At 43.5% G+C, this 27,210-nt stretch overlaps 1 protein-coding gene across 1 annotated transcript in view; it reads left to right on the top strand.

The window, feature by feature from the left end:
* The window catches only part of STX8 (syntaxin 8), a 109,107-nt gene that overhangs the window by 59,268 nt on the left and 22,629 nt on the right, over window positions 1-27,210 (top strand). The window contains exon 7 of the mRNA XM_085298343.1: window positions 9,379-9,480. Coding sequence (XP_085154469.1) covers window positions 9,379-9,480 — 102 coding nt within the window. The remainder of the gene's footprint in view (window positions 1-9,378; window positions 9,481-27,210) is intronic.

Raw genomic sequence — 27,210 nt, 5'->3', positions numbered from 1 at the left:
GCTGATCTGTTTAAACATGGCAAATAAAAAGGAAGGATAATGTGTTGGGAGTAAGGAGGAGGAACAAATGATCTGTCTTTACATTCAGATACTTCTAGCGAAGGAGACTGTCTGTTATCTCCTTCCAGATAACTGGAAAAGGATACTCCAAATACTATATCATGTAAATACAGTTATTGCCTGCCTTATATCACTAAGAGTTCTCAACACATCTGGGTTGAAAGTAGTTCCAGTAACATTAAAGCGTACTATTTTGGTTGGCACACTGATGCTGTGGTATATGCCAATTAGTAATGGCTCTTGGAAACAGGCTGCTTTAAAACTCTCCCTGAACTATTCCCCGGAGAAATTATTCAATTAAGTACAACTAAAATTAATGTCCATGGGTTTTGTTCGAACAAAAAAAAAAATAAGCAGCTGGAGAAGGCAAAACTTCTCAGTGTGTGCTTTTAAAATAACAACTCTAGTTAATAACTGTGTTTCCTGGAATCGATACTGCTGTTTGTTTTCTTTAGTGTTACTCTTCAGTTCTGAATAATCTGATGAACATTTCTACAGCTTATGGCCTTGGACAGTTCTTTGTCACCACGATATATTTACAGATGACCATCTGCTGCCTTTGGACCCAATTTGAAGAGGCTGAAATGTTCCGTTTTGCTTGGGGGTTTAGCGAAGTTAAACTTGGGTATAGTCTTAAATATTTTGGTTGGGATGAGTGAACCTCTACTTTCCTGTATTGTTCGGTGCCGTTTGAAGGGGGATGTCTGGTGGAAATGGTGGTTTTGGATGTATTCTGTTAGCCTTTAGAGCAAGGTTTTTCTATAGCAGAATGTAGTTTTTCTCTTGCTTCAACAAGGAAAAGTAAGTTGTTGTCCTTAAAGATGCTGAGGATTTGGTGATTTGATGGGAAAGGATTATGCCAAAAGTATTCACTGGTCCTTGGCCTTTTGAGCTGGGTGCTTGGGCTGCCCTTTATTCCCCAAAGGATGGAGGTCATAAGGCTCTGGAAGTTTATTCTTCAAAGTTTATTTGTGCATTTTTGCTACCCATCAGAAACCTAAGGAATCTGGAGCTTCTGTAGAAGTTGTTCCTCTGCAAGGAACCCTCAGTATAAAGCTGGCATGGCCTGTGTCATCTTCATTGCTGTCAGAAGTCCACTCTATATGTTGGGAGATGCAGGGCCTTCTACTCTGATGCCTAATGCATCAACCTGAGTGTAGATAGCAGGTCATGCTGCAGGTTGGGCTGTTGATCAGCTGTGCAGGGAAGAAATGCTGTCCTTTGCTGCCTGCCCTCCTGAACACACACAAAGTCAGCAAGCTCCTGCCCTGATCTGCAACCCAGCTGAAAGTTGTTGACAAGCAGGCAGAGCCACTCTCCTCCTTCAGCAAAGCTGTCCTCTGCTGGTGGGGTGGCAGGGAAGGGAGAACACATTTTGGGGTCACCTGGATCACAGCAGAGTTGGAGGGGAATTAATGGAGCTGACATCTCTTACTGCCTCCCTGTAGCCCTGAGACTGTTTCCTGTGCCTTATACATCACAAAACACATTCCTGGTAGGAGGCCAGAAGAGCTCCTCTAAACTTGACTCCGAGTGAGTCAAGAGGAGCTGAAGAGCAATACAAGCAAAACAGAATTCAAAGAGGAACAAGTTGGTTTACTTCCTTGGAAAAGTTAGTATTTTTTTAAAAAAAACATTTATGAAGTTCTGCCAAAGAAGAGATTAAATGTCATCAGYTGAGTTCAGAAGATGAGGGGAGGAATCTCAGTCCTACTTGAAATGCAAAACTTGTCGCAGTGGGGAATGATGTTGTCCCAGTGTATTGAACAACATGGAGTTTGGATGAGTGTAAACACTAATGTGATTTTGAATATTAAGATGTGGCGTTAAACTGGGAGAAGTCTGTGACTCTGCTAAACCGTTGCATGTGGCAAGTAGAATTGCACATTTGAGAGAGAGCCAAAACTGGGCATAGTTAGGGGAGATGCAGAGAAATTAAAATCTTTTGCTCTGCCTTTATGTTAACTCTATTTTCTCTTTTCACTCTGCCTTGACATTGCAGCTGGCACATCGTGCTAAGGTTCTTTAGGTTTCTGATGTACTTACATTAGCTGCAATCTTCACTTCATACCACTGGCATTTTGAACAATGCTTTCTTTCTTATTAGCATGTAATTATAGGGTTTGGATGTATAGAGGTTGGCATTCAATATATGATTCATTTCTTTGGTATCTAGCTCTTCTCCTGAGGCACCAGAGACCTGAAGGAGACTGGGAAAGCCTTCTTGGCCTCTCCAGTAAATTCCAGCCTTATTGTAATTTTTTTACATAGCATAAAATATTACAGATTTTATTTCTCTATATGTTTTTCTTAAGGCTGATTGCAGTGTTCCGTGACTTAGAGTGGGATATGCTGTGGAGATGCATTACTTGCCGATAAATACCATTGAGTGATCTGTAAACTTAAATCCACAATAGTTTTTTTAAAAAAAAAAAAAAAAAAAAAGAAAAAAAAAAAAGCTAAGCTTTTGGAAAGAAATGGTTGGTCAGTGTGCTGTTCTGCTAAACTGAGACCAGAAATTGCACTTACTGCTCTTTGCCTGTGCTGTATTTCGTGTGGCCATTTCCACTTGGCTTTTTTTGGCTTTTTTTTTTTTCTTTAAAACTCCACTGGCTGAATGAGTATGACTCAAAAGATGGAGTTGCCAAAACCAGATGAGGCTTTTTACGTGTTTTAAATAAAACAGAAAATCAATTAGCGCGCGGTCAGGTAGGGGAGCAGAGCTGTGGCTGCGCGAGGGCCTGGTTTACTTCACGGGGACGGAGGTTCGTCCTTCCTGCGCGAGGGGAGAGGCGGCAGGGGAAGTTCACGGCGATCCAGCGCTTGGGTTCGTGGCCCCGGCGGCGCTTGCTGGGTGTCGCGCCGGCGTGTGTCGTGCCAGACCCTGCCTGGCCGAGGACCGCGGTGACAAGTTTCCAGGAGTTACAAGGGCACCGTGGTGTGTAATACAAAGCAGATGGGTAACGAGAGCAGCAGCAGCAGTCCCGAGCTGCCGAATAGGATCGCCGCTTCCTCGTCCACGTGGAGCGTTTCACGTGGTGACTTGTAATCTCATAAGTTACACCTTTTTGATTAAAAAGCGCAGCGTTCAAGCCTTCTGGCCTAATTTATTGCTGTTTAGTCCCTAGAGAGCAAGATGCAGTATTAATTTGGTGTTCCTAATATGATCTCGTGATCCAGCAGCTCTGTCGTCTTCAACGTTGTCGCGTGGTGTTAGAGTGGAGCAGATCTGGCTGGTGAGAGCAGGGGAGGGTTGGGGACTGCTGAGCACCTTTGGCAGCGAGGTCGGAAGGGGAGGAGAAATGGAGTGGCCGAGTGGGCTGGAAGTGGGATTTACACTCTCTGGAAACTTTTGGACTTCTTGATTTATTGCCAAAACAGAGAATTTCAGTTGCAGAAAGAAACMCAGTTATTTGCTTCAAGCTGATCAAAATGTTGCATTTCAACCTTAAAGTCCATCATGCAGGAAGCAAAACCACTCAAGATCCAGGCATGAATAACACTCTGAGATTTAGTGTTTTTATCATCTGTCAAATAATTTTCCAGTTGTTTCTTTGGAAAACTTYGACCAGCTGTAGAAAGACTTGATGGCTGAGTTGACAGGGAAGATGGAACTGCCAGAAACGTCAGACTTCAAACCCATATGAAGGTTCATTAGAAATGTCAGCGTAGCTGGGACTCTGGAAGAGGCAGATGCTCGTCAAGATGTAGGATCTGTCGCCTTTGCGTTGTGCTGTACTTGCTTGACAGGTCTACAGGTAAATGGAGTGTCTAAAGCTTCAGGCTGTTGGAGGAGGAATAGAGGGAAACAAAAGGATCCTATTGGACATGGTGGATGGCTCTAACACCTGGTTTGGGTTCAGCTCAGGGTTTGTTTTTCGCATCCCRTGTGAGCCCTCAATGCCAGGGACCAGATGTAGTATGATGTATTTCCATTTCCCTGAGAGATGGCTTATGGCTGTAATGTGTGAGATTCCCGTCTCACGGGAGGCTCTGAAATTATCCATGCCGTGGCTGGAGAGAAGCAGAACCAGCTTTTTAGAGAAGGCATCAGTGTTTTTATGAATCAAAACACCATGTTTCTGATTTTCATTGCAGCAGCAAAGTCTTCAAAGAAAAAAGAGCATGAGCTTTTTTTCTGAAAAACTTCTAGAATTATTTACAGCTATTTTTCTGTCCAATTTTTTTCATCATCTATCTTCTGCTGGTGTTCTTTGTAGTTTGCTTTAGATTTCCAACCATTGTCAGATGTGATTATATATATTAAAGTGTATATATATAATATTAAATATATATATACACACACACACATATATGCGTGCACACACACATATACAGATGTGATTAAAATATRTATTTTTTTATTTTCATTTTTCCACTATGGTAGTCAGTTTTAGCCTGGTCCTTCTGAAAAACCACACATGTACATAGATGAACCTCAGAGTCCAGTAGCAGTAAAAAACAATGCTAGTGTGTGTTATGCTGCAAATATTTAATTCAGAGCTATTATAGAGATTGTCTTTCTCTGCCATTCACGTACCATTTAGGATCCTTAAACCCAGCGTGATTCAAAAAAAAAAAAAACACAAACTGCTTAAGATACCATGTTCAGGCCAGTTGCTTCATCTTTTCATTTTCTGTTTCCATTCCAATAAACCTTTGGAAAGGGGTGTTCCACACTTAGGTGCTCACATCGATGAATAGTCTTGAAGACTTCATATTGATCCTTGATGCTGTACAAGTTGACTGCAGGCATTAATARTGCCTTGAACTCATTATAATCAATGAAGCAATTCAACAAGCAATTTTGTAAAATTCTTTAGGTTTGTCTGCAGTTGGGAGCCTTAAATGTCTGGCTGCGATAGCTGATGCAGTGTGGAATTCAGATCTGATTAAGTGATGTTTTACTTGYTTTTATGGGCTAAGAAAATGTTCTAAGTTTAATGAAAGTATTAAACGAGACCAAAATGTCTTAAATGTGCTTGGTATTTGTTTTCTAAAACAAACAAACAAAACCAGAATGGGCTTTTCCTAAGTTTGCTCACACTTTCTCCAGGAAAGACTTTTTCTTTTCTGGGAGTAGTRGATGGAATTAACTTTGAAATTGGCCAGGTTTTTCCATATTTACGCTAAAGGTGCTGTTTCCTGTTTTTCCCACTTTTTCTGTGGGACTGCTTCTGCCACCTCTTCTGATCTGGGCCCCTGTAGCAGCTTGGCTGTCTTGCACTGTTAAAAAACACAAGTTGCTTAAGATCAAAAACCGCTGCTGTGGTTGTTTTCTAACAAAAAGTCAAATGTTTCGGAGCACACCAGCCTACTTGGGCTTTTTGTCTATTTTTTTGTTTGTTTGTTTTGCTTTGCTTTTTTGTGCTGTCAGTGGCTTACTTTGCTATTTCCTCATTGTGGAGTTTCTTTACTTACAAATCCCATGCGTGGAATTTGTCCTCCGATGTATCTGCCCGGCTGATCAGTGTGACCACGGCAGGCGAATGTGTGTGCCCGGGACGAGCTTGGTGAGCGAGGCTGTGACACCAGTTTTCACGTCCTCACTGATCTGGAAGATGCTATCTGGTGTCATCTCTAACAGTTGATCAGCCTTCAAACATCTACTTCTAGCTGCGCTTAAATTACTCCAACACTTTAGCATTAGGTTTATGCTGTAGGTTTTCACTTCTGCTCCAAGATTCGGCTCCACTGAAAGAAGATCTTGACTAAATTTGAGTTAACGGTTTAAATGTGGTTTGCAGCGCAGTGTTACAGAAATGTCCTTTGTAAGGTCATTGGCAGTCTTTCAGTACTCAGCCTGCTTTTCCAACCTCCTTCCTCGCAAAAGAGGAAACCTCACTCCTTTGGCTTTCTCTCTCTCTCTTTTTCTTTTTTCTTTTTTTTTTTTTTGGTCTATTTTTTAGCTTGCTTCCTACATTATCAGGTAAATGGGAGCTAATAGAAAACTGTTCAACCCAAATGTAATTGCTAGCTTGAGCTGCAAAAGGGGGCTGTAGGTGGGTTATCCCTCAGAAGAAGTGATATTCAGTAGCTACGGCAAGACTTTCAGTGCTCTTGCTGCTTGCTTAGCTGTGGAGCTTCTCCGTCTGCCTTAAAAAAACTTAACTAGGTTTCAGCTCAGCCTTATCAAGTATGTGTTTCAGTTGTATTTCCTTTTGCTCTGTAGTGGGGAGAAGTTCAAGAATTTACATGAAGGTCAAGAGCTCTTTTGAGCCTGAGTATCGCCACAGCAGTGTAGGTGGATGTGTTTCCATGCAGGGTGTTGATGGGTTTGAAAGCCTGATAGAAGTCAAGGTGGTACCACCTGCTTTTAGCATGCTTTCCTGGGCTGTTCCCTTTCCATCTGTATTTCACAGCTCTCTGCCTGGCTCCCGATTTCCCTGGTGATGGTGGTAACTCCCTGCATTTCCTCCCTGCTGCAGCCTCAGCACGGCTGCTTAAGGGAAGACCTTGTTCCACGCTCCCAGCATGAATTCACCACYGCTTCTCCTGGGTCTTGCCTGTTTGTTACCTCAAAGGACGGTTCCTTGTTCAGTGGTGGCCCCTGGGTTTAGCGAAGTGGTCTGCTCCCCTGAAAACTCATGATACCAAGAAAAGCAAAGCGATTGAAAAATGTTTCTCTGAAGCTGTACAGTCCAGTTCTCTGGTTCAGAAGTGGCTCCTGCTGATTACTTGGACGCTGGAATGGCTTGTGCAGGTGGCTCAGAAAGGAGAGGCTCTAGACATAATCCCAAGTGTAAYGCCTCGAGCTTTGAAATGATGACAGAAAATATTCCTGGTTGCATTTGTTCTCATTTAGCTACAGCCTGTTCACCAGGATGTTTTTCAAGGAGGGGTCTGGTCAGTGTTGGCAAAGGAAAGTCTTATTTCCCAAGCGTGCTTATCACTCTGTCCTTGACAACGATGGGAACTTTCGGCACTTTATTTTTTTCATTTAGAGGCAAACATGAGAAAGCCTGCCTTTACAGGCAGCATTGTACTAATTTTCCTGTGTGCTGAATCACACAAGACAGATAAAGTTTCCCCCAACGTTGTTGCCTTTGCAGATGTTGGACTTGGGAAAGTTGGGTGGGAGGAGGAAGAGAATTAATAGCTGAACTATGAACTGAACAAATTGTGCAGTTCAAATCCGGTACCTGCCATCACTTGGGAAAATGTGTTTTTTGTATAAGGTAAGCAGTAAAATCTTGAGTGTTGCAAACAGCTTCACAAATAGAGAGAGTTTGTGTCTGGAGCAGGGACATATTAGTTTGGTGATTTCTTAGTCACAGGAGCTGGTTTGGATTTATAGAATAAAGCTGAGGATGCACCTTCAGAGGAGCTGTTAGTGTTTGCCTTCTGGCCTCCCTTCGTGTGAGTACTGAAACGACCTAGGCTGGTGGGACGTGAATCAGTGGCTACTGTTTTGAGTGATGTATTTTTTCAAAGTACAAGATTTTTAGGTAATGGTAACCATGTTATTTAGGGATTCACTGGAGATGATGGGGTGCTGGTGGGGCAGACTTAAAARGCATACATTGGAAGATGCTTAATTCTCTTCACTCTTCATGAGAAGAAAACCTCCTTGCTACTACGTATGCCTTAAAAAATTTCCTCTGTGTCTTCAAAACATCAAATTTTTGTGATCCACGTGTAGGGTGAGATAGGTTTTATCTCTCTATCTAAAGCAGTGCTTGTTATTTAGTGAGATTTGGCAGCAAAAGTGCCATGTATAACAAACAGCTTTAGCTGCAGGAAGGTGTGTTGTGGAGGAAAGCATTCCCTTGYGAGCACTGGTATAAATTTTGAGGAGCTGTAAGCACTGATGTCGCAATGTAGGCACTGCATCCCCCTTGCTTCCTTTGGAGGCACARGACTTCCTTCTAGTATCGCGGAGAGGTTTTGGAAGTACGGGGAACGCTGTCTTTAGTGTCAGCACCTTGCTGCTTATAAAGGAATTGGGGAAATCTCTGGTTTGAAGGAACACAGTCAAAATAGTAAAGGCTGATCTCTAAAGGCCCTGTATTACCGTTGGGACTTCTGTTTAATCGTCAGCTAGCATGTACACAGGGTTATGATGCGTAAAAATAAACAGAATAATCGTGCTAATTCTTGCAGTGTATCGTGCTAATTTTATGCACTTTAACTTTTGATAGAAGTCGGTTAAAGTTTGAGGTTTCAGCGTGCTGTAGCTGAGCAATGCGGAGCTGGGACCTGCTTGTGTCCGAATGCAGAACTCGGCACAGGCCAGCTGGCATGGGGGTTGTCCCGGACCTGGTCTGAGAAGAGAGATTTATTAAGACACTGATCAATAGCGGAGAAAGTGCAAGAAGTGTAACCAGAGGGCAACCGTTCTGATTCTTACCTGCAGAGTAAAAAGCAACTGAGACGAGGCTTAATCGTACACCTGGGGACAAGCACCGTCCGCATATTTCAACAAAACTTWAGCGTAGTAATTGGTGAGAAGGAATCTTGATGCCTGAATGAGGCTTTTAATTTTAAGTATTAAAAAAACCCAACCCATCAACTGCCTCAATTTAAGCCTTTTACCTGATTTGATTTCCATGGCAAAGATAAATTCATCAAGTGCGTGAGGTTGAGGGTGGGTTGGCTTGAAACTTCCCTTTCCCCTCTATTAAAAATAGATCTAGGAGAAATTTTGCTCACTTCCCTTTTCCCTACGGGTGAGCTTGGCTGCAGGCAGAGCTGCCATTTGTATGTCACGGTAATTGAAACAATGTGAGATTTTCACTATATCCTCCACGATCGTTTGATTGGGACTGCAGTGGGTGCTTTCAAAGTATTTACAARGACAGTGATTTTGAATTTGTTTTAATGACTATGTAACAGCCTATGACTATATAAGTGGCTATATAAAAACTCTGCATGTTGAGATGCTTTGTTCCAGGAACTGAAATTTGAGATTTTTCTATAGCATGCACATTAATTCCTTTACTAATTAACACTTACACTAGTGTTTGGTGGTTTCCATTGCCCTATACTTCTGTTCTGTGGTTACCTAGGCTGATGCTGCTGTTTCAGGCTATATCCTTTCTGCCCCCCCAACCCCGCTCCTCTCTGCTCTTCCAGTGGAGGACTGCACTGAAGCCAGGGTTGAAGGCAGTAAGACCTTTTTTCTTGTGTTGTGGCTCCCAGGACTTAGACCTTTCRGTGCACGTGCTTTTTCTCAGTGCTGTGGAACGCTGGACTGTGGTACTGGAAGACACAAAGGTGCAGCTGGTTTCCATTTTGGAGCCTCCAGGAGAAGCGTGGTTGGTGAGCAGTGATGCTAAGAGGCTTGCAGATTAATGCTGTGTTTCTCTCTTTTCCCAGAGATCATTGATGACCTCACTAACCTGGTTGAAAACACGGACGACAAGCTTCGCAATCAAACACGGCACGTGAAGATGGTGGACAAAAAATCGACCTCCTGTGGTAGGAGACGGCTCGAGAACAAGTCCTGTACTGTTATTAAGTGACTAGAAACAATTGCTCAGAGGCTGTGTATGCTGCTTCCCCCTGAAGAAAACCTTCTTTAAAAGGGGGGAAGAGGGAAAGCATTCTGCAGACTTGCATATGATTTTAGCGGATGTTGCAGGTTTGATTTACCACACTTGCTATTTGTCAATATAGTTAACTTATTTAAACTATTTTCTGTAGTATTACACAATATTCTGATTGGAAATTAAAGAACTACATGAAATCAGTGCGGTACACGTTAATTAGGTTTACAAAGCCTCATTAGATACCAGTTCTCAAAAAATGCTCGCAATGGGGAGCAATCCCATGAGGACATTTGTAGTGGTTTCCTGCAGGAAGGTGTTCTCAGCCAAATGGTATTCAGAGCCTGCAAGACAGGAGATCCTTGCTGGTGATGCTTGAAGTTACATGCAGGCTAGTAAAATTAAGCTAGACTCTCTTTTTATTTAGTCAAAGACAAGGTTGTACCTCTCGAGTTAATGAATGTGTGTGTCGTATAGGGTGGCGAGCTGGGGATTTTGATAGCAGAGACTTGGGAGGATAATGTGGGTCATGGTGGAAAATGTCTTTATCTTGGAGGCAAGTGAGTGTTGTCCACCAGCAGTCACTCCTTAATATTAATTTGGAGGTGGTCTTAGTGAGACTCTCCTGGAAATAGTGTGTCCAGTTGTAGTGTCCATGGTTCATTTTCGACCAACCAGAGGACTCAAAATATTGCAAGAGGGATTTCTGCTCTTTTTAAAATGGCCTTACAGTGAGAAGTCAAAGGACTTTTGTTTTATGCAGCTTAGTAAGGAGCAAGTTGAGAGTTGACTTGGTCATGTTTCTGGGTGAAGAAAAGGCTTCTTGCGTGTGAGGAACTTTTATTCTGTAGCATAAAGATCTGATGGCTGTTAGCTAAAGCTACCAAATGAACTTGGACTAGCTGTGAGACACTTTCTTTTGAGCAGCGAGGATATATTTGAGGAATATAATGGATTCTCCATCCGTGATATCTTTTCGAAAGCTAAGCTCTTGATTGATACAAGTTGATGAAAATCCATGGCCTCTTCTGGAGGTTAAAGTTGACTTGTCAGAGCCATTCGTTTCTGATTTTGCACGTACCTGCTACGGATAGAATTAAAGACGTGACTGCAGAGTCCGTGACTGATTTCTCTTTCGGTTCTGCAGTGCTGAGACAAGATTTATATAATTTTAAAATAATTGCACTCAAATTATACTGCATACCACTTTCTACCTTTTGAGTCTTCCCCTCATTTCCGTAGTGTTTTCTTTTTCTTTTTTTTTTCTCTGCTGAAGTGTGGGGAAGTGCTAAGTGAAATACCTTCGCAGGGCAAGCAGTGAAACCGATTTCATAAAAGACGTTGTCTGCGGTGAACAACTTCTTGCTTGCGAGATATTCCCCCCCTCCTTTTTAGGGTCTTAATGCAAATGCAGAACCCAAACAACGTTGCTAGATAACGAGCCTGTCTCTTTAACACTAAAGCCCTCGCTGGCTGGCAGGGACATGGCGAGGAGGAGGAGGATGTGAGAGGCGAAGGCTGGGAGGACCCAGGACAGGCTGGATTCCTTGGGGGTGACCTCTCTCACCCTTTCCACATTGAAAAACATTTTTCTTTAAGGGCTGGTGAGAAGCGCTGCTGCTTGGTGCCTTAGTCCGTCTGCTCTGATAGGTCTTCCTGTGTTTGCATAACAATTTGGACATATGTAAACACTATATTGCCTCAGATAGCTATTTTACTCTGCCTAATCATGAGTTTTTGAACAATGATGCTGGAAAACCCAGGCTTTAATGGCATTCTTCCCATCCCTTTTCCTCTCCTATGCCTGACACTGAGAATCACTAGGATGTTAAGATCAAAAAAAAATCCTCTGCACATGTGTAATTATCCCTTGAATGAATTCAAAGACCAGGAGAACTGGCACTTACTAGGTAACTTTTTGAAGTTTTTCTCTAACATTTTGTTTAAATTGGTAAAATACTGAGCAACCCTTTGGTTTCAGCAGTGTTATTTTGGATTAAACCAGGAATAAAAAGCCCTGTCTTTGCCTCGCTCTCTCTCCACCCCTTCCTTCTTAGTCATTAAGACATTAGTTTGGAACCAGTATCTGCACTATTGCAGCATGTGGCCTTTTTTGTGATTGTGCCTCATTTAAAATCGTAATGTCTTTTTTTTTTCCTCTCCGTTCCGCACCCCCCCCCCTGTTTTTTTTCTGATGCATGTCCTGGAGCAGCTAGATGTGGATACAAGCAGAGCATTCTGGCGTGAATTGTGGAATAATCACCCTTTTAGGAGCAGGAATTCAACATATGAACGGGTGTGGCTTTGTTAGCAGCCAGTATAATAATAAAGTATTGCTGACGAAATCCAACTTTAATCAATATTTCAACATCTTGCTCTCATGCTAACATAATTCCAAGTGTTAGTGGTCGTTCCCAGTGAATAGCATGACTTGTGTGTGTTGCACTCCAGGTGCCTATCTGCTCGCACAGAGGCATTGCTTGGTCAGGAAACGTTAGAGGCAGCAGCCTCTGCATTTTGACTTCACTTTTAGCCATACTTAGCTAGGACAGAAATCTTCAGGTTGCTTTGGATTGTTTCATTTGCAGCTTGATTCTCCCCAGGAAGGCTGCCTGGTTGAGAGCACGTCTCCCTTGGTGGCCCAGGGAGCCCYGCAGTGATGGCAGTGGAAGCTCCCGTTGATTGCAGCGGAAGAATAGTTGAGAAACGCGTTCTGTGTTATGCTTAGTGTGCTGCGTTTTGTGAGTTACTGTTGAAAATCATCAGTCATCTGCAAATAAGTATTTGTATGCTACTTGGCATTGTTTTATTTCTGTTCAGTGTGTGCTGGGCATCTAGATGTTAGATGTTAGGGTATATGAATTTCTTAGAATTCAGCTTTTGCCAAAATGCCTGTGCAAATCATTAATCAAATGCTAGGCTGCTTTTGCCAAGTTTGCCACGGGAATGACTGAGTGTGCAATCCGAACTTTTCAGTTTTACCCCGGCTGTCTTGGGTTTGTTTGTGTCTGACCCTGTCCCCCCTCTCCTCCAGTTCGCATACTTTTAGGGTTTTTTGTGCAGATGAACACTCATTAGCAATTTATCACTAATATTTTCATTAGAAGCTTAACTCCCAGATTGTCCTTTCAAGAACTGCATTAAGATTTTTTTTTTTTGAAACGACTTGATTGTTTGTGGCAAATGCCCTGATGCCTTACTGGTGCAGCGCTCCTGATTCCTGCAGTATTTTTATTTTTCCCAGCTAGTGATAGTCTAATTTTGATCTCATCTGTTTCAATTCCTTGGATGAAAAAGGCTCATTTAGAGAAAAATGACTGCCCTAAAATGAGTGCTGTTGTGTTGCTCTCATTTTCCCCACCCTGTTGTTTGGGTTGCACTGCACCGACCCCGTGTGGTTTTTAAGCCTCCTGTGGCCCAAGTTGTCTTTGGCGTTAGCTCTTACCTTGGCATCTTTGACACTCTTCCTGAGAACAGGTTTTGTTGCCTGTTCAACAGAAGTGGGAGCTCGGCGCTTGCCTGCGCYAGGCTTTCCTCTTTGATTCCCGTCCCCAGACCTCAGCAGCTTTAAGCACGCTTTCCTGGTGCTTCAGATCCCTGAGGGCTGTGGGCTTATGGTTCCTCTCTTTAGGATGCATGATGTTCCAAGTAAATATGTGCAGGTTTTGTAAGAGCTCCAAAGCATGACTGCTCTTAACACAAAATACAGCCGTGTGTGGTGTTTTGAATTCTGTGCATCATCAGGTTCAAACACTTAGYGTTTGTCAGGAGTCTACAAAGAGCCCACGGTTCATTCTTCCAGCCCGTGGGTTGTAGCTGGCCTAATCATGGAGAGGAGAAAGACATACTTTTTCCTCAGTTAGATCCCAGCTTAGCTGGATGATATTTTCTTGATAGTTTTTCCAACCCTTCCTTGAGTTTTGTTATTTTTCTACTTAAAGATTTTTAAGTAGGCAGTCCCTCTTCCTTCTGCCCCCGCACACGCACACACAGGTTGGCTAAAATGGGCTTTGTTGGTCGTGAGAGCTTCTTGTTGCCTGAGGTTTTCRTGTCTAAACGGGCTATGGAGATTTTAGCAATGTATGACACAGCTGTGAGAGCAAAGCAGTAGACRCCACATATGTAGAGACCATTGCAACAAAATGCTTTTGAGGTTATGTATAGCGAGGGTCCCCCAGTCCAAGCAAAAGTACTCAGATGGCCTTTGGATTTAAGGGAMTTTTATTCTTCTAGRTAGAATATGTGACTGGACTTGAGTGCATGTCCAGGTCTCACAGAGATAGTTTAGCAGGACCTGAAGAACATCTCATGAATTGGCCAAATTAACAGTCTTGATGGAATCAGTGTGGTCCTATTCCTGTTCTTAGCCAAGTAACCCTTCTTGGTGGCTCTCCTGTAGTAGAGGGCCTAGCCTAAAGAGAAAGGCTTGYTTCTTGGAGAAGCAGCAAATAAAATTGTGACTTTATCRTTGTGAGTGCTAAAACCAAGCAAAAAAGTCCAAGTCTGTTTCTGACCCAATGTCTCTGTTTTCTGAACAGTGGTAAGGAAGGAGATGGTGTYTTTGCAAGTTGTTACTTTGTGTACCTTTAACCTTTAGGGAAAGTGAGAAGCAACCACAATTGAATATAAATCCCTGCTGGACCCTCACCGATGTCTGTGTCTCTGTGAAATAATACACAATTGCGAAGTGGTGGCTGAGCAATTTTTTTTTTCATTTTTCATTTTCTCCTATTCCACAAGATGGCATTGCAATCTAATCGCCTTTCTCAGGGACCCAGGTAGATCTCTCTAATGTTCACTTTTCCTTTGAGGTTTTTGAAGATGCTGAAAGCAGGACCTAGACTACCATAAAGTTAGTAGTAACTTTTTTTTTGTTTAATATATCTTAGCAAATCACCAAGATACCTGAATCAAATGCAGAGCTTTGCCAGGCCAACCAGTTTGAGTTTTCAGGAAGTGTAGTTTGTTTTAAAACAAGGCAGTTTGGATTATATAAGGTTTCCTCTAGAAAGTAATGATTCATACAGGCTGTGGCCTTTTCCTGCCAGATTCTATGATCGCTGTGTTCTAAGTTATACTTATTTTTGCCATGGATTTAATTTGCTTTATAAATTATGGATGGCAGTTGCTCAGGTTTGTTCCTCTGACGTACATTGTGTGTTTAGATGAGCAAGTCTCCATCAATTTTTTTCTCAGTGCAGTGGAGAAGTTGGTGTAATGTGACATTAAATCAACCTTTCCTGCAATCTGATTCTCAGAAAACTTACACCAATATTCCTCCAGAGTGCTGCTCTGACAACTACATTGGTTCCGAGTGACCTGTCCGTGCTTGTACGTGATGAGTTTTCTTGGCCTGGCTGGTTGGGTATTTCTGTGTGCATGGCTTTTTTTCCCCCCACCTTCTTCAGTTTCTTCCATTTTAAGCAGTTGTGTAGAAGAGTTTCTATTGAGCTATTATCACTGAGAGAGAAGAAACTTTAGCTGTAGTTAAAATGAATCTGCTGGATAAACTGGGCCAGTCTTTGTAGGAGTACCTGCTGTCCACCACCCCTCCTCAAATTCGGGCTTGCTGCTAGTCTTGCTGCCTGTAATCTTAATCCAATATGTAATGTCCATCGCCCCTTGTTTTGTAGTTTTTGTCTGAAATATCATGAAGTGTTTTCTTCCTCTTGTACAGCTCARTTTTGTTCTTCATGAGAACTCAAGTTAGTTGAAAACTGGGGAAGTTGAAATGTGGTGGTGGTTAGCCTGGYTTGTGGAGGAACTGATGGCTCCGCAGTCACGTTGTGCGCACGCAGCTCTGCGCTTACTTTCACCTTGCTCCACTGACTTCCAAACTCATTGGCTAATTGAAGCTGAAATTAGTTGGAGGTAGAGGTCACAAAGTTCTTGCAGGTTTACCTGGTGTCTATGCTCATTAGAGGAGAGACCTAATTAAGCTGCCTGTTGGGGAAGAGAATGCAGGGTGCACTCAACTCTCATTAGACGCCAGAGAATCCTCAAAGCACATTAGCTCTGAGACCAGGAAGAAAATGTGGCTCCATTAATTATGTTAATGGAACAGCTTTTAAAAGGATAAGTTCAGTAGTTTGCTAATCAAAGACTTTGGGTTCATTTCTTTGCTTTTACCATCTCGTTTTCCCATAACATTAACCACTTTTCCTTTCCTCTGTTAGCTCTGAGCCCCAGAGGAGCAGGTGAGGAACTCACTAGGCGACTAACTGTATAAGGGAAACAGATCACAAACTGTGCTTTCTGATTCAGAAAATACACGGAAAAAGGTCAAGCACAGTGCTGAGATCATTCCTTTCCTGGTGGCTGTGTCGGTACGCCCAGCAATCTGGTCCTCGCTCCCTCAAGTGCTGTTTGTACCCTCTATCTAGTTTGTGGACTTTAAATGCCTCCTTCTTGTACATTTGGTATTAATAGTTTAAGCAGTTGGCCTAAAATTGCTCGTGCTGAGATGTTGGAATGGATTCAACTGATCAAGGTCTCTGGACCTAAGCGGTCATAACCAGTTAAAAAAAGCAAAACCAAAAAACAACAAAAAACAAAAAAACGAAAAAACCCCACAGAAGTGCAGTTCCTTAAAATACCTCTTTCCAGGTGAGGAGCATTTACCGGTGGTGTAATCTCTGTATGTATTTAGCAGCATGGGACAGGAAGAGGCCTTCTGGGATGTAGAATTGCTTCAAGATGAATTTCTGCAAACAAAGTTGTCCCCCGACCCTGTTACTCCTTTTGGAATTCATAAACTTACTGTCAGCCTAGATTTATCAGGGATACTTCATTTTGTCCTCATGCAGGACTTATTCTAGTATCTTGAATAATTCTTTTACCACTTTTGTATTTTATTCCCCTGAAAGTGTGTTTCTAAGAGATCACTCAGTGTTCACTCCCAGCTTTTGGTCTTTTTTAAGGCTGAACAAGCTTCTTTATATTTTAATATCTTAAAATAATCTCTGTGTTCTCTGACAAGCCCTTTTACTTTGCACTTCTTCCTACTTTAACTTTCTTTAACATGAGCAATGAGAGTTGGCTGCAGGATTCTCGGTGTGTTCTCACAAATGGCTTGTCCGACGGCACTAACRCTTTTCCAGCTACCGGATCTTAAGGTCCACTTTGCAGCTGCAGCGTGTTGGTGCCTCAGTTAGTTTTGTGTTCAACTGTTTGCTTGGGCCTTTCTCATTCTTGCATGTTTTCTACCTGAGTTCATTTTCTTCCCAACTCTTAGCAAAAACTATTGTTTGTCCCAAGGATGTGGCCTCCTCTTTCGCACTATTAAATTTCAAAGTTACTCAGTTTTTTTCTTGTGCATTATCCCAGCTTTCCTCTGTGCTGGTTATGCTTTCCAACTTTGTGTCATCAGCAAATTTCATCAGCACACTTACTTTTTGTGCCAAGATCATTAATAAAAATATTTAATAAGATCAGCCTCCTGACCATTCCTTAAGGAACTCCACTGGTGACCTCCATCTATTCTGATAGCTCTTTCAACACTACTTCCTCTTTCACCAGTTTCCTTGCCTTACAGTTCAGCTAATCCTCATCTTTTTCATTTAATAATTTCCCATGTGGCACTGTATCAAATGCTTTGCTGAAGTCTGCAAGGATGGGATCTATTACATTTCTTTGTCTAGAAAAACCGTTATCTTATGAGGCTAACCTGGCAGGCTTGGTTTGATATGATTTTCCCTTAGTAAACCTGCATTTTCTACCCTGTTTACTATTCAGTTTCATGTTCTAATTATTTTTTTTCCACAATGTGCTCTAGAACCGTTCGTCCTGTTATAGTTGCTCAGATCCCTTTTCCCTTCCCTGGTTCAGTAATACAGATGCTGCTCTTGTCCTCTGGTCCTGCACAGGCAGCCACGGCTCACTCAGCGTGAGAGAAGGAACTACCACCTTTCTCCACTGTTACATCTGCTCTCTGGTTCTGGCATACACATCCCAGATACGTTTTTTGAAATGTTTGATTGCAAAGGAGGCTTGGAGTTCTGCATACATCAGATCTTCCTGCTTCGTTAACTAGTGTGTATCCCACAATGAAAGTTTACACAGTGACATTAAACCTCTATAGAACTGTTGTGACCTTCTCCATCATCCCACCAAGCACTGGGTTCACTGAATCAAGCAGTGRTTGCTTGCTGTAGGTATGACCGGGTCTTCTGTATCCGTATTATCTTTTCCTGCCTGCTTTTTTCTGGTTCTGGTATCATATGCTAGAGGGAGAGGAGGGGGGAGGACATGGATAGTGAAGGAAAAGGCAGTAGACACCTACTTAATTACATTTGCATATGCAGCTGTTCAAACAGGCTGAACTTCATCAATGCTTGTTCATATCTACCAGGAGATTTAGAGCAGCTGTTGTCAACCCATGTAGCAGGATTGTACCAGTCTAGTGGTAAACTAAGCCCCTGGGCTCCCTGCTCACCCAAGCTGACCGTCACTCCGAAAGACCRAGTAATTAGTTGTATTTGAATATTTGAAAAAAGAAAATTGGAATCGTGTGAAATATCCAAGGGYGACTGCTTACAGCTTGATTTCCAAGGATATATGTTGTGGAATTAAATCATTAAGTTATATTTCTGAAAATGGTGCTGCAATTTGTACGTTGCCAAAGAGGCTGAAAGTTGCCTGCRTTTTCCTTTTCTTTCACAACAATCTTGATGAGAAAATAATTACTCTACCCGATCTTCAGAGTTGAAATGCAACAATATTCTGGCCTGGGGATTTCGTGTCATGTTAAAAATAAATTGAGGGGGAAATTTCCAGGGTAACTGTTTGCATTAATTCCTATGACTTTGAAATTCTGCTGTAATGTTTGGCTCCCAAATACCCAGTGAACARGAAAGTCGTGAAGCATCCTGTATTTTTGTAAAGCAAGCCATTTCAAGCTTTCTTTGGTCTTTTTATTGCTTGTTTATTGCTAAATCTATCCTAGCCAAAGATACTGTCCTGAGCAGAGTGGGCACATTGCTGTTGCAAAAAGAAAAATGCTCAGACAGTGAGGATCCAGCATCTGCAAGCCTGTTTCGCTGGCCCCGGGCACTTGAGAGACAGGATTGTGGGACACAACAATACTCGGAAGATGTGGTCAGTGGAGAAATTAGTTTGCTAGGGACCAAGTGGTTAGGCTGTAACCACTTGTCTCTTCAGGGCTTTGAGATACATAGAGGATGGTGATTCTATGAGAAACTGGGTATATAAATGAACAAGGGCTGCGATTTCAAATCTTTCTTATTTTGCAAGCTATAATTAATATAATTAATATAATTAATGCAGTCTTGCTAAAATATTCAGGTATTTTATATCCCCATAAAGAAAAAAGTTAAGGTGAAAATGAAATATGTTTATACAGCATTCATCTAGAAGCACTCAAATAGCAGAAGTTAAGCTTCTAGCAAGTGATAATTAAGCTGTGTTGCACATCTGGGATTGGTGGGTTTGTACCCAAAAAGCATATGGGAGCCTTGCATTTGGTTATGTGAACAAGGTACTTCTACGAGAAGAATAGTTGTAGGCTAGAGAGTGTTTTTGTTCTAGCACTGTGTTTAGCGCTGCTGAAAGCGACTTGGCTTTGTTGTGTTGGGGTTGTGGGACTGGCTTGAGAAAAGCTCCACCAAGATTTTCAGAAGCAGCAGCGGGAGCCAGAAAGCCAGCAGAAGTTAGGTTTCAATTGGAAAGTAGGTGCTGCAAGAGCCATTTCGCAAGACCTGCAGCAGCTGCTGCCACCATCAGGCGCTGTACTACTGTCTGTCTGGAGGAGGATCTCACCGTCACATCTCCAGGATGAGCTGGTGAACAGATACAGATTTCACTGGGTCACTCCATGGGAAGAGATTGATGCTGTAGCTGCATGAACAGTCGATCCAGCTCAGGGGAGAGCTAGAGGTTGTATATGAACCAGCGCTTTTGGTAGCAACCTTCTAATGCAGGGTTGGGTGTGATGTGATAGTGTGCCCGTTGACACCTAACTTCCTGCTRTGTCTCAAGGGGAACAGTTTCTGAACTGACTTAACCTAGTAAAAGACTGTGCAGCTGTGGAAACCAACCATACCATGTCTGGCAGTGGTGGATTGGGTTGCATGTGCTGACGTGAGCTGATCCAAAAGCATGATGCCTCTAGAGAAGATCTTCACCATGTGCCTTTCTGAGGAATGAGAAGTTGTGGCCAAGTTTCCTTCTCCAAACTCTCAAGCGTGAGAAGTGGGGTTTTGCGTCATGTGTTTAATAAACCAGCCCTAACCAGCTTTAAGCTTGTACATGAATGTAGTTTTTGCAGATTACAGTCCATGTCTTTGCTATCACTCTGATGCAGCTTAGAGATGTGATTGCTACTCTAGTGGACATTTAAGGTAGCTTCAGTGGGTACCTGTGGGAGCTGAGAGCCAGCTTGGGCTAAGAGTCTATTTGCCCAAGGGTTCAGGTAGGTTTTGTGTCCTTTGAACCTCATGCTGTTGGATGTCATGCAGTTATGAGATGATGCACGCAGGGCATATGTTGATGGTGTGGTAAGAGCGCTGGWGCGAGGGTTTGTACCAATTTATAAGCCTTAGTGGCAAAATTGGTGCAGAGATGTGCGGCGCCTTTTACAGTGCAACGTAACTGGCAATTTTGAGCTCCTTGAGGCCACTTGCTTTGCAGGCTGAACTCCAGCAGGAGCAAGGGGGTTTGCTGTGCGCAGGTCTGCAGTTGGCCAGGTAGAATTCAGCTGTTTGATTTACAGCCTGTCWGCTCCTGAAATAATTTTCTTAGTTTAGGGGATGGAGGCAAGGAAGGAGGAAAGGAATCGATTTCTGCAGCAGTCAGACTAGCTTGCATTAGTGACTTTGCTGTGAAACCCTAGTGAGCACTGGAATTTAAAGATGAGTTGCAGGCGTGAGGTTGAGTACCTTGCGCAGTGTTTCATGCGTTAGAGTTGTCTTGTACCACATCCCCAATGGACTCTATGGTACAGTAGCTACTATGTTGCAGTTATCTTGTATTAAAAAAAAGGGGGGAGGGGGAAGAAAAGAAAGAAAAAGGCACCAGAAACATCGCTCTTTTGGCAAGGAGAACAGTGTCACTAGAGCTGTTTCAGGGGAAACTTCATTTTCCAAGTCTTCTAAAGCTGTCTGGTTATTACAGTTATCTCTGAGAGATGCTGGGAAACRTCAGACTTGCCTCTGGTTTGCTGCAGTAGCCTTTTGCTGGTGGTGCTGTAGGCTCGCAAAACGGCTTTAGTTGCTGTCTCTGGGCAATTGCTTGGCTAACGATTAAATCACGTTTATCACTGCAGTTCCTGGCGACGAGCTAAGAAGGGAGCTGTGCGGAGCGTGCTGCCTAAGTGCTTTTCACGCTCTTCTCCGTGGCCCTTCGTGGAAGGTTGCTCTATAAACGTTTCTCCCTTGATGCCTTCTTTCTAAGAAGTCTGGGAGAATACGCTTATTTTAAACTTCTTTCTGCTCCTGTAGATGGACAGTTTTACACGCTACAGACGGTGCCTGCTGTGATTTTATGGCCTATAGTTTTCTGAGCAACCGGTTTTGCTCACGAGTTGGCTGGGCTAGGACGACCTTCTCTTGTTCATTAACTGTCTGTTTAAAAATATGCATGTCGGGTTAGTTATAGAGCGTTGATTGGGGTTATTTTAGGTGGTGCAGGGAGGTCTGGCCCTTTCCTTCCCTCCTCATTATCAAGCAGAAGCGACCGCTTAGGGCCTGGTTTATTTACCTAATAAACTGCCTCTTATATCGTCTAGGAAATGCTTACATTTTTCCGCCAAGAAATCCTAGTAACAGGCAAACAGAGGTCTAGCAGTCAGGTCTGGAGAAACAACAAAATGAAGGTCAGCTAATATCGCTGGTATTCTCTTTCCCGGTGGCCATGACAGCAGGGGTGGTTTATTTGAAGATCCCAGACTCGGAGTCGTTGCTCGCATTGTTGGTCCCCTGAGCATCGGAGGCTGTGCCAACAGTTCAGGATATTAATGTATTCTGCAGATCAGCGAGTGAAGAATTCCTCTGCACTTCTTTCTTTCTTCCAGCAAAAAAAAAAAAGAAAAAGAAAAAAAAATCCTCTTCTCTTGCCCTCCTTCCCCCGCCCCCCGTCCCCTCTCTCCGCGCACTTTGTTTGCAGTGGCTTTGTCTGGTGGATGTTGCCGGGCATCTCTAATGAGAAAGCAAAGAATCGCGGCGGCGGGAGCGCGAGGGCTCTGCCGCGGCGGGGAGGTGGGCGCCTTGCGCGCTTGTAGCGCTCGCGGTGGTGTTTTCACAAGCTGGTCAGGTGCGTGGGAGCTCTTCCGCGGGCAGGGGCGGCCGACGCAGAGATACGAGGCGGGGTGGTGGTGGTGGTGGTGGGCAGGAAGGCTCCTTGAGGACACGCAAAGCTCCCTGATGYGCTTCCTGCAAGGAGCGGGCGCTGCCTCCCTCCCCGCTGCGGGACGCGGTGCCTCAGTGCTTCTTTAGTATTCAGCCCAGCTGCCTTAGCGCAGCCATCTCCCGGTCCACCCTGAGCAGCTGCTCGAAGGGGACAAAATTAAAGCAGTTCCTGCTCCTGGTGACTTTCTGTCCCTGGGTCTAGTTGGGTTGGGTTTGCCAGGAGCCGATCCCAGGCCAGCTCAGGAGATGGAAGAAGCGGGATGGGGGGGAGCRGGGGGTTCGGCGGGGCCTATTTGTGGAGACTTCCGTGGGATTTATGGAGAGGCAGTTCAGCGGRAATAAACACTGGGTTCATGAAGAGACAGCTAATAACACCGTGATGGATCAGGGAAAGGTATCTGAGCAGGTTTTTAATATATTCTCCTTCCATAGCCGGAATTGTACTTAGATATTTTTTAATATATTCTTTGATCCCTCATGGAAATGGTAATGAGACGAGACCAGCTAAAGAGCTCTCCAGACGCTCCCCTGCTTTGGAGAAGGGTGGCCTGAAATGCAGACCCTCTGGAGGGCTTGGGGCACACAAGAAGCCCCTTTGTTTCCTCCCCTCTAAACCAGGGACACGTCTAAGCCTGCCGGGACGAGGCGAGGAGGCTGAAGAGGCCGTGCTGAAGGCACCGGCGTTCTGTACTCACAAGAGGGGAAAAATGCCGGCCGGCTGTTGAGGCCTCGGTTTGACGGGCAGYGTACCGCGTGCGTTTGAAGTCCGCGCCGGAGGTACTCTGGAGATGTAAGTGGGGATGCTTTTAGGCTGTCTTTCACTTCGACTTAATTAAGAAACTCGCGGGCTTTGTCCCTCGGGGGCCCGTGACGTGCGAAGCTGCGGCCCCCGCTGAATAGGAGGCTCAGCCCGGCCGGTGTAGACATGCACGCCGCTTTTGTGCCGTGTTGCCAAACTGAAGACAGTAGCGAGTGCAAGGCGGGCACTGCCAGGGGTCAGCCCTTGTTTGCGCGAGCGAGCCCGCGTCCCTCAACAGAAAGCGGGGAGCGATTGTGCGAGCGTTTCTTAGAAACCTGGGACTAACCAACCTTTCTGTGCAGTGCCTACGGGCAAACAAAAAATTGGTGGGGGGTAGGAAGGGCTTTGTAACGTGTTCCCCAGCCTCCTTCATCAGCCCTAATGGAGGGTCAGAGGTTGAACCAGAAAGGGCAAACGCTCTTTCTTAAGTAGCTGATGCCCGTGTTTGCATTTACGCAGGGAGGAATATTAGCTTTGAAATTTCACAGGCTGGTTAGATGATTAGCTTTTAGAGGAACAACGGCTTGAGGAGTGGGTAATTCTAATGACCTTGAAAATCACCTAAAAGAATCTAATCTAGCCAAAGTAATGGGCTTATTCTAAAGTTTATGGCATGGAGAAATGTGGCTGGCATTTCCATTAGCACCCTGTTTGCCGGGAGTAATTGCAAATGAATGCCACAGTCCTTTATATTCTTTTTCATATCCCCTGATTGTGGGGAGACCACTGATTTGATTTCCTTTCRGCTGACAATCAGAGAGAAGAGGTTAATATGAAGAAGCAGTGAGCCTGGTGGTATCAAATCAGGGCCTGTAGACCTTCAGAGTCCCACTGTTAAGGTTCAGAAATGAGGAGCAAAATATGCATACCTGAAGCAGCAAATGCAGAACTGAAATTAAGTGTTTTATAGTCTTTGCACTTTTGCAGGGCTTAGCAAGTGTTTAGTGAAGTGTTTCTTCCTTTCCAATTCAAGGTGTGTCTTCAAGCGTAGTGGTTAATTGGGGCTGTAGGCTCTGTAGCCAGCAACTCACAAGACATGATGTGGTCTTTGGTTCCAGCCCAGTGGCCAAATACTCTCCTGCAGCTCAGTGACTGAAGGTGGCCTTTGGCTGTGCATGTGRAGAAGCCTCACGTCTCTGGATCTGGCCTTAAATGCTTCATCAAGTTGTTCTGTTACTTTTTTGGAAGACTGCAAACTAATCCAAGGAGAAACCTTGGTATCAATTCAGAAYGAGTGAAGAGAGAGAGATGATGATTGTACCTGAAGATGTAGAGTCCAGACAGTAGTTAGTGATAGATGTTGAGACTGAGGAACTCTTAGCACAAGTTGGAGAGCACCCAGTGAAGGCTCTCAAGGCTTGGCAGCTGTAGTTGGAGGTGATGACTTGCCAGCTGTAATTTGGGGGCAGTTTATTAGGCAGAATAGAATGGCGATAATGTTTGTGTATCAGTAATTTCTGTTATCTTGTTCTAATTCCTTAGCTCTGCTGCTGAGTACAGCTAAGCAATTCTGGCACTGTGGATGTAATTCCGATGCAAAATATGTAATATAATAGGGTGCCCTACATCTAGGTGATACCTACTTTCTTTTGCCCCTCACCTGTGTTCTAGCACAGGCTGAAGGAGAGAGAAGTTGTGGTTTATGCAGGTATTTATAATGCTTTGCCACTTGCTTCTGGTTGCCCATGAGAAAAGAGAAGACAGATACTTTGTAGAATACTGTGCCATATCATGTTGGTTAGACTTTAGCATAGTCCTTTTATGTGTGTGTTTCCATATACTCTGCCAGATCAGCAAGAGCCAAAGGTTCAAGGAATCTGGAAAGTATAAAATCTCCAGAAAACCAAAGAGATTCCTGGCTTTATTGCTTCTCCCTGAGATTGGTGATTTTATTTAACATTGTCAGACTTCCAGCCCCTGCAAGGTTATTAATTTATTTATTTATTTTTCTATACCACTGCAGTGTTTATAATGTCTTTGGGGATCCCAGCAGACAATGTTTTATACTTAGCTCTAGAGCATTAGCAAGACAGCAGTACTGCTAAAAAGTTTTGGAAAGCACCTTGTTGGAGCCAAAGTGACTCATTCCTGCTAAAGAAGCAGAAAATGTTTTTTTGGCATTTAAAGAAAATGCAAAAATATTAATTTCCCACCTTGATATTGAATTTAAGACTCAAAAGTCAGAATATCCTATGTTTAGGGCTTCTACAAATATACTAGCAGTGCCATATGATTCATGCTGAGTATTTTATGGCATGCTTTTAAGGGGAACACAGCATTATAAACAGTAATGTTCCAATTTCCTGAGATGGGAGTACTTCATTTCTTCCTGTGAATTTTGCATTTTCGGCTGATCTTTATGCTTTTTGATTTAGAAACGCTTTATTTGGGGTGTGCATTTTGGCAAGATCCTGAGACAGCTTGAGAAACAGATAAGTTTTTAATTAAAATTGCTTTCCAGTCTCTTCCGTTAGCACGAGCTTGACGTTTGAGTGGGAGATGAGCTTGGGACGTGGATTGTCAGGCTTCTTGTTACACCTCGCCCCTTCGCTGGACGCCGAGAAGCAGAGCTGTGGATGTAACCGACATCACAGCTTTCCATGTCAAGGCAAGCGGACGTYTGTGTGCACGAGGACTCGGGCTGGCCTGAAGTGAGACCTTTTTTTAGGCTGTTGCCCAATATTTGTGAGCCTTCACATCCACTTCTCCCCTCTGCATCAGGGGATTTGAACACAGGCCTCCTTCTCAACCTGTATGTTCTTACTTGCCAAGAATTGGTCTTTCTGTTTTTGACACTTTTCAGGATGAAACATTCATTGCTTCAAAGAATGGAGCCCAGTGTCCTGCTCCATCAGTAGAATCACTCTTTCTCTGTTTCTCCTGCCCGAGTGCTTTTGGCAAAAGAGTAGCTTTATACAGAGGGAATTGAGGGAAATCTGCCTTATATTATGCCCTGTTGCCTGCAGTTTGGGATGTTTCCCCCCAAACTGGCAGATCTGAGTTCAGAAAACCCCAAAACAGGAATCAGATCCATGTTCTGTGCAGCCTGGATGAGTTCCTTTAGCATTCAAAATGTTGTGCAAGGGGGACGTGGCAGTTACTTTTCTGACCCTTGTCCGTGCCCTCCCTCATCGCATTGTACAAACCTCATTCTGTTTTTCTTTCTTGCCCTGGAACTATTTGATGAATTTGACCTAGATTTGTAAATAGTTTTGCAGTGACTGGAAATGTGTGTTTTCAGTGAATTTACTAATTGCTGAAAGCATTTCACCTTGCTTTATTGAGAAGTCATTTGCCTTTCCTGTACATCTCCAGCTTACGGCTTTACTCTTGGTTGCAGTTATTGTTTCATAGGGCCACACACTTGTTCTTTAATCTCTTATAATTTCTGCACCTCTTTCCCAGTGCTAGTATTTCTGCTTTACTGCTTACTTTGCTGGTAATAACATTATTAACATTTCCTCTTTATGCATGGGTGCTACGTCCTCTATACTATTTCCTACCAATACTGAACAGTTTTGTGTTTGTTTACTGTCATCTGTTGTATTGAAAAGGTGCTTCTCACTTCAGTGCTGAATGCAATTATGCAGACGACTGTGGAAAAAGCTCTGGTTTCCTGCATACTTAGCTGTTTGCATTTAGGCATTCATATCATATTTGTGCATGCATATTAGCGGTTAATGGTCTATGAGAAGCTTTCCTGTAAAGGAATGTCTTGCGTTTAGATCAGTCAGCCTTGCCCACTGATGAAAAGCTGTTCCTCTGCTGGGATCTTCCCACTGAGACTTGTATGAAACTAGATTTGCTCCAGCCTGGGCTGTATCCGTTCAGCTGCTGTTGCTCTATTATGGAGCTATGCTGAAGGCTACGACGTAGTCTGTATAGAAGGAGAAGCATGCTTTAGAGCTTGAAATTCTGGTTGAAATAAATGAGGAGCTGGTAAATTTGGAGACTCGCAGGAAATGGGAGAGCTCTGCCGTGTGCTATACAAACCCTGTTGGGAAAAGCAAGGTCGAATTCTGGTTAGTAATTGCCTGAAATACAGAGTTTCTCTTGGGGTGTCCAGGTGGCTTGCTGCCTTTTAAAAGATGCGTTCTTTATTTTGGTTATCAGAGGAAATAAACACTAGATAGAATTCATCTACCAAGGAAAGAAGAATTCAGTGGTGCTGATTTCCTTTGCTGCTGTGTAAATGAACAGGTCAAGGGGCACTGGTGGCTTTTTGGTGGTTATCTTTTGTCCTCCTCCTCCTGCCAGTAAGTAGAATATTTTGTCATCAAAGAGCTTGGAGTTTGGGAGTATTGAGATGTTAACTGGCTTAATAAGGTGATTCTGTTTGTTATAGTATGGCTGATGTGGCAGTGCCCAGCATTTTGCTGTTTATGACAGCAGCGCATGTCCGTAGGTGGGCATTCAGGTATTTTTATGGGTTATGACTGAACAAGTTTTACAACGTACAAGCTCCAGTCGTCTGCTTCCTTGCTTAATTTGGCAAGGTTCA

Source organism: Rhea americana, unplaced genomic scaffold (assembly GCF_003343005.1).
Source record: "Rhea americana isolate MKP2758 unplaced genomic scaffold, rheAme1 scaffold_138, whole genome shotgun sequence".
Taxonomy (NCBI): domain Eukaryota; kingdom Metazoa; phylum Chordata; class Aves; order Rheiformes; family Rheidae; genus Rhea; species Rhea americana.
This window is presented reverse-complemented; position numbering and strand designations above follow the sequence as displayed.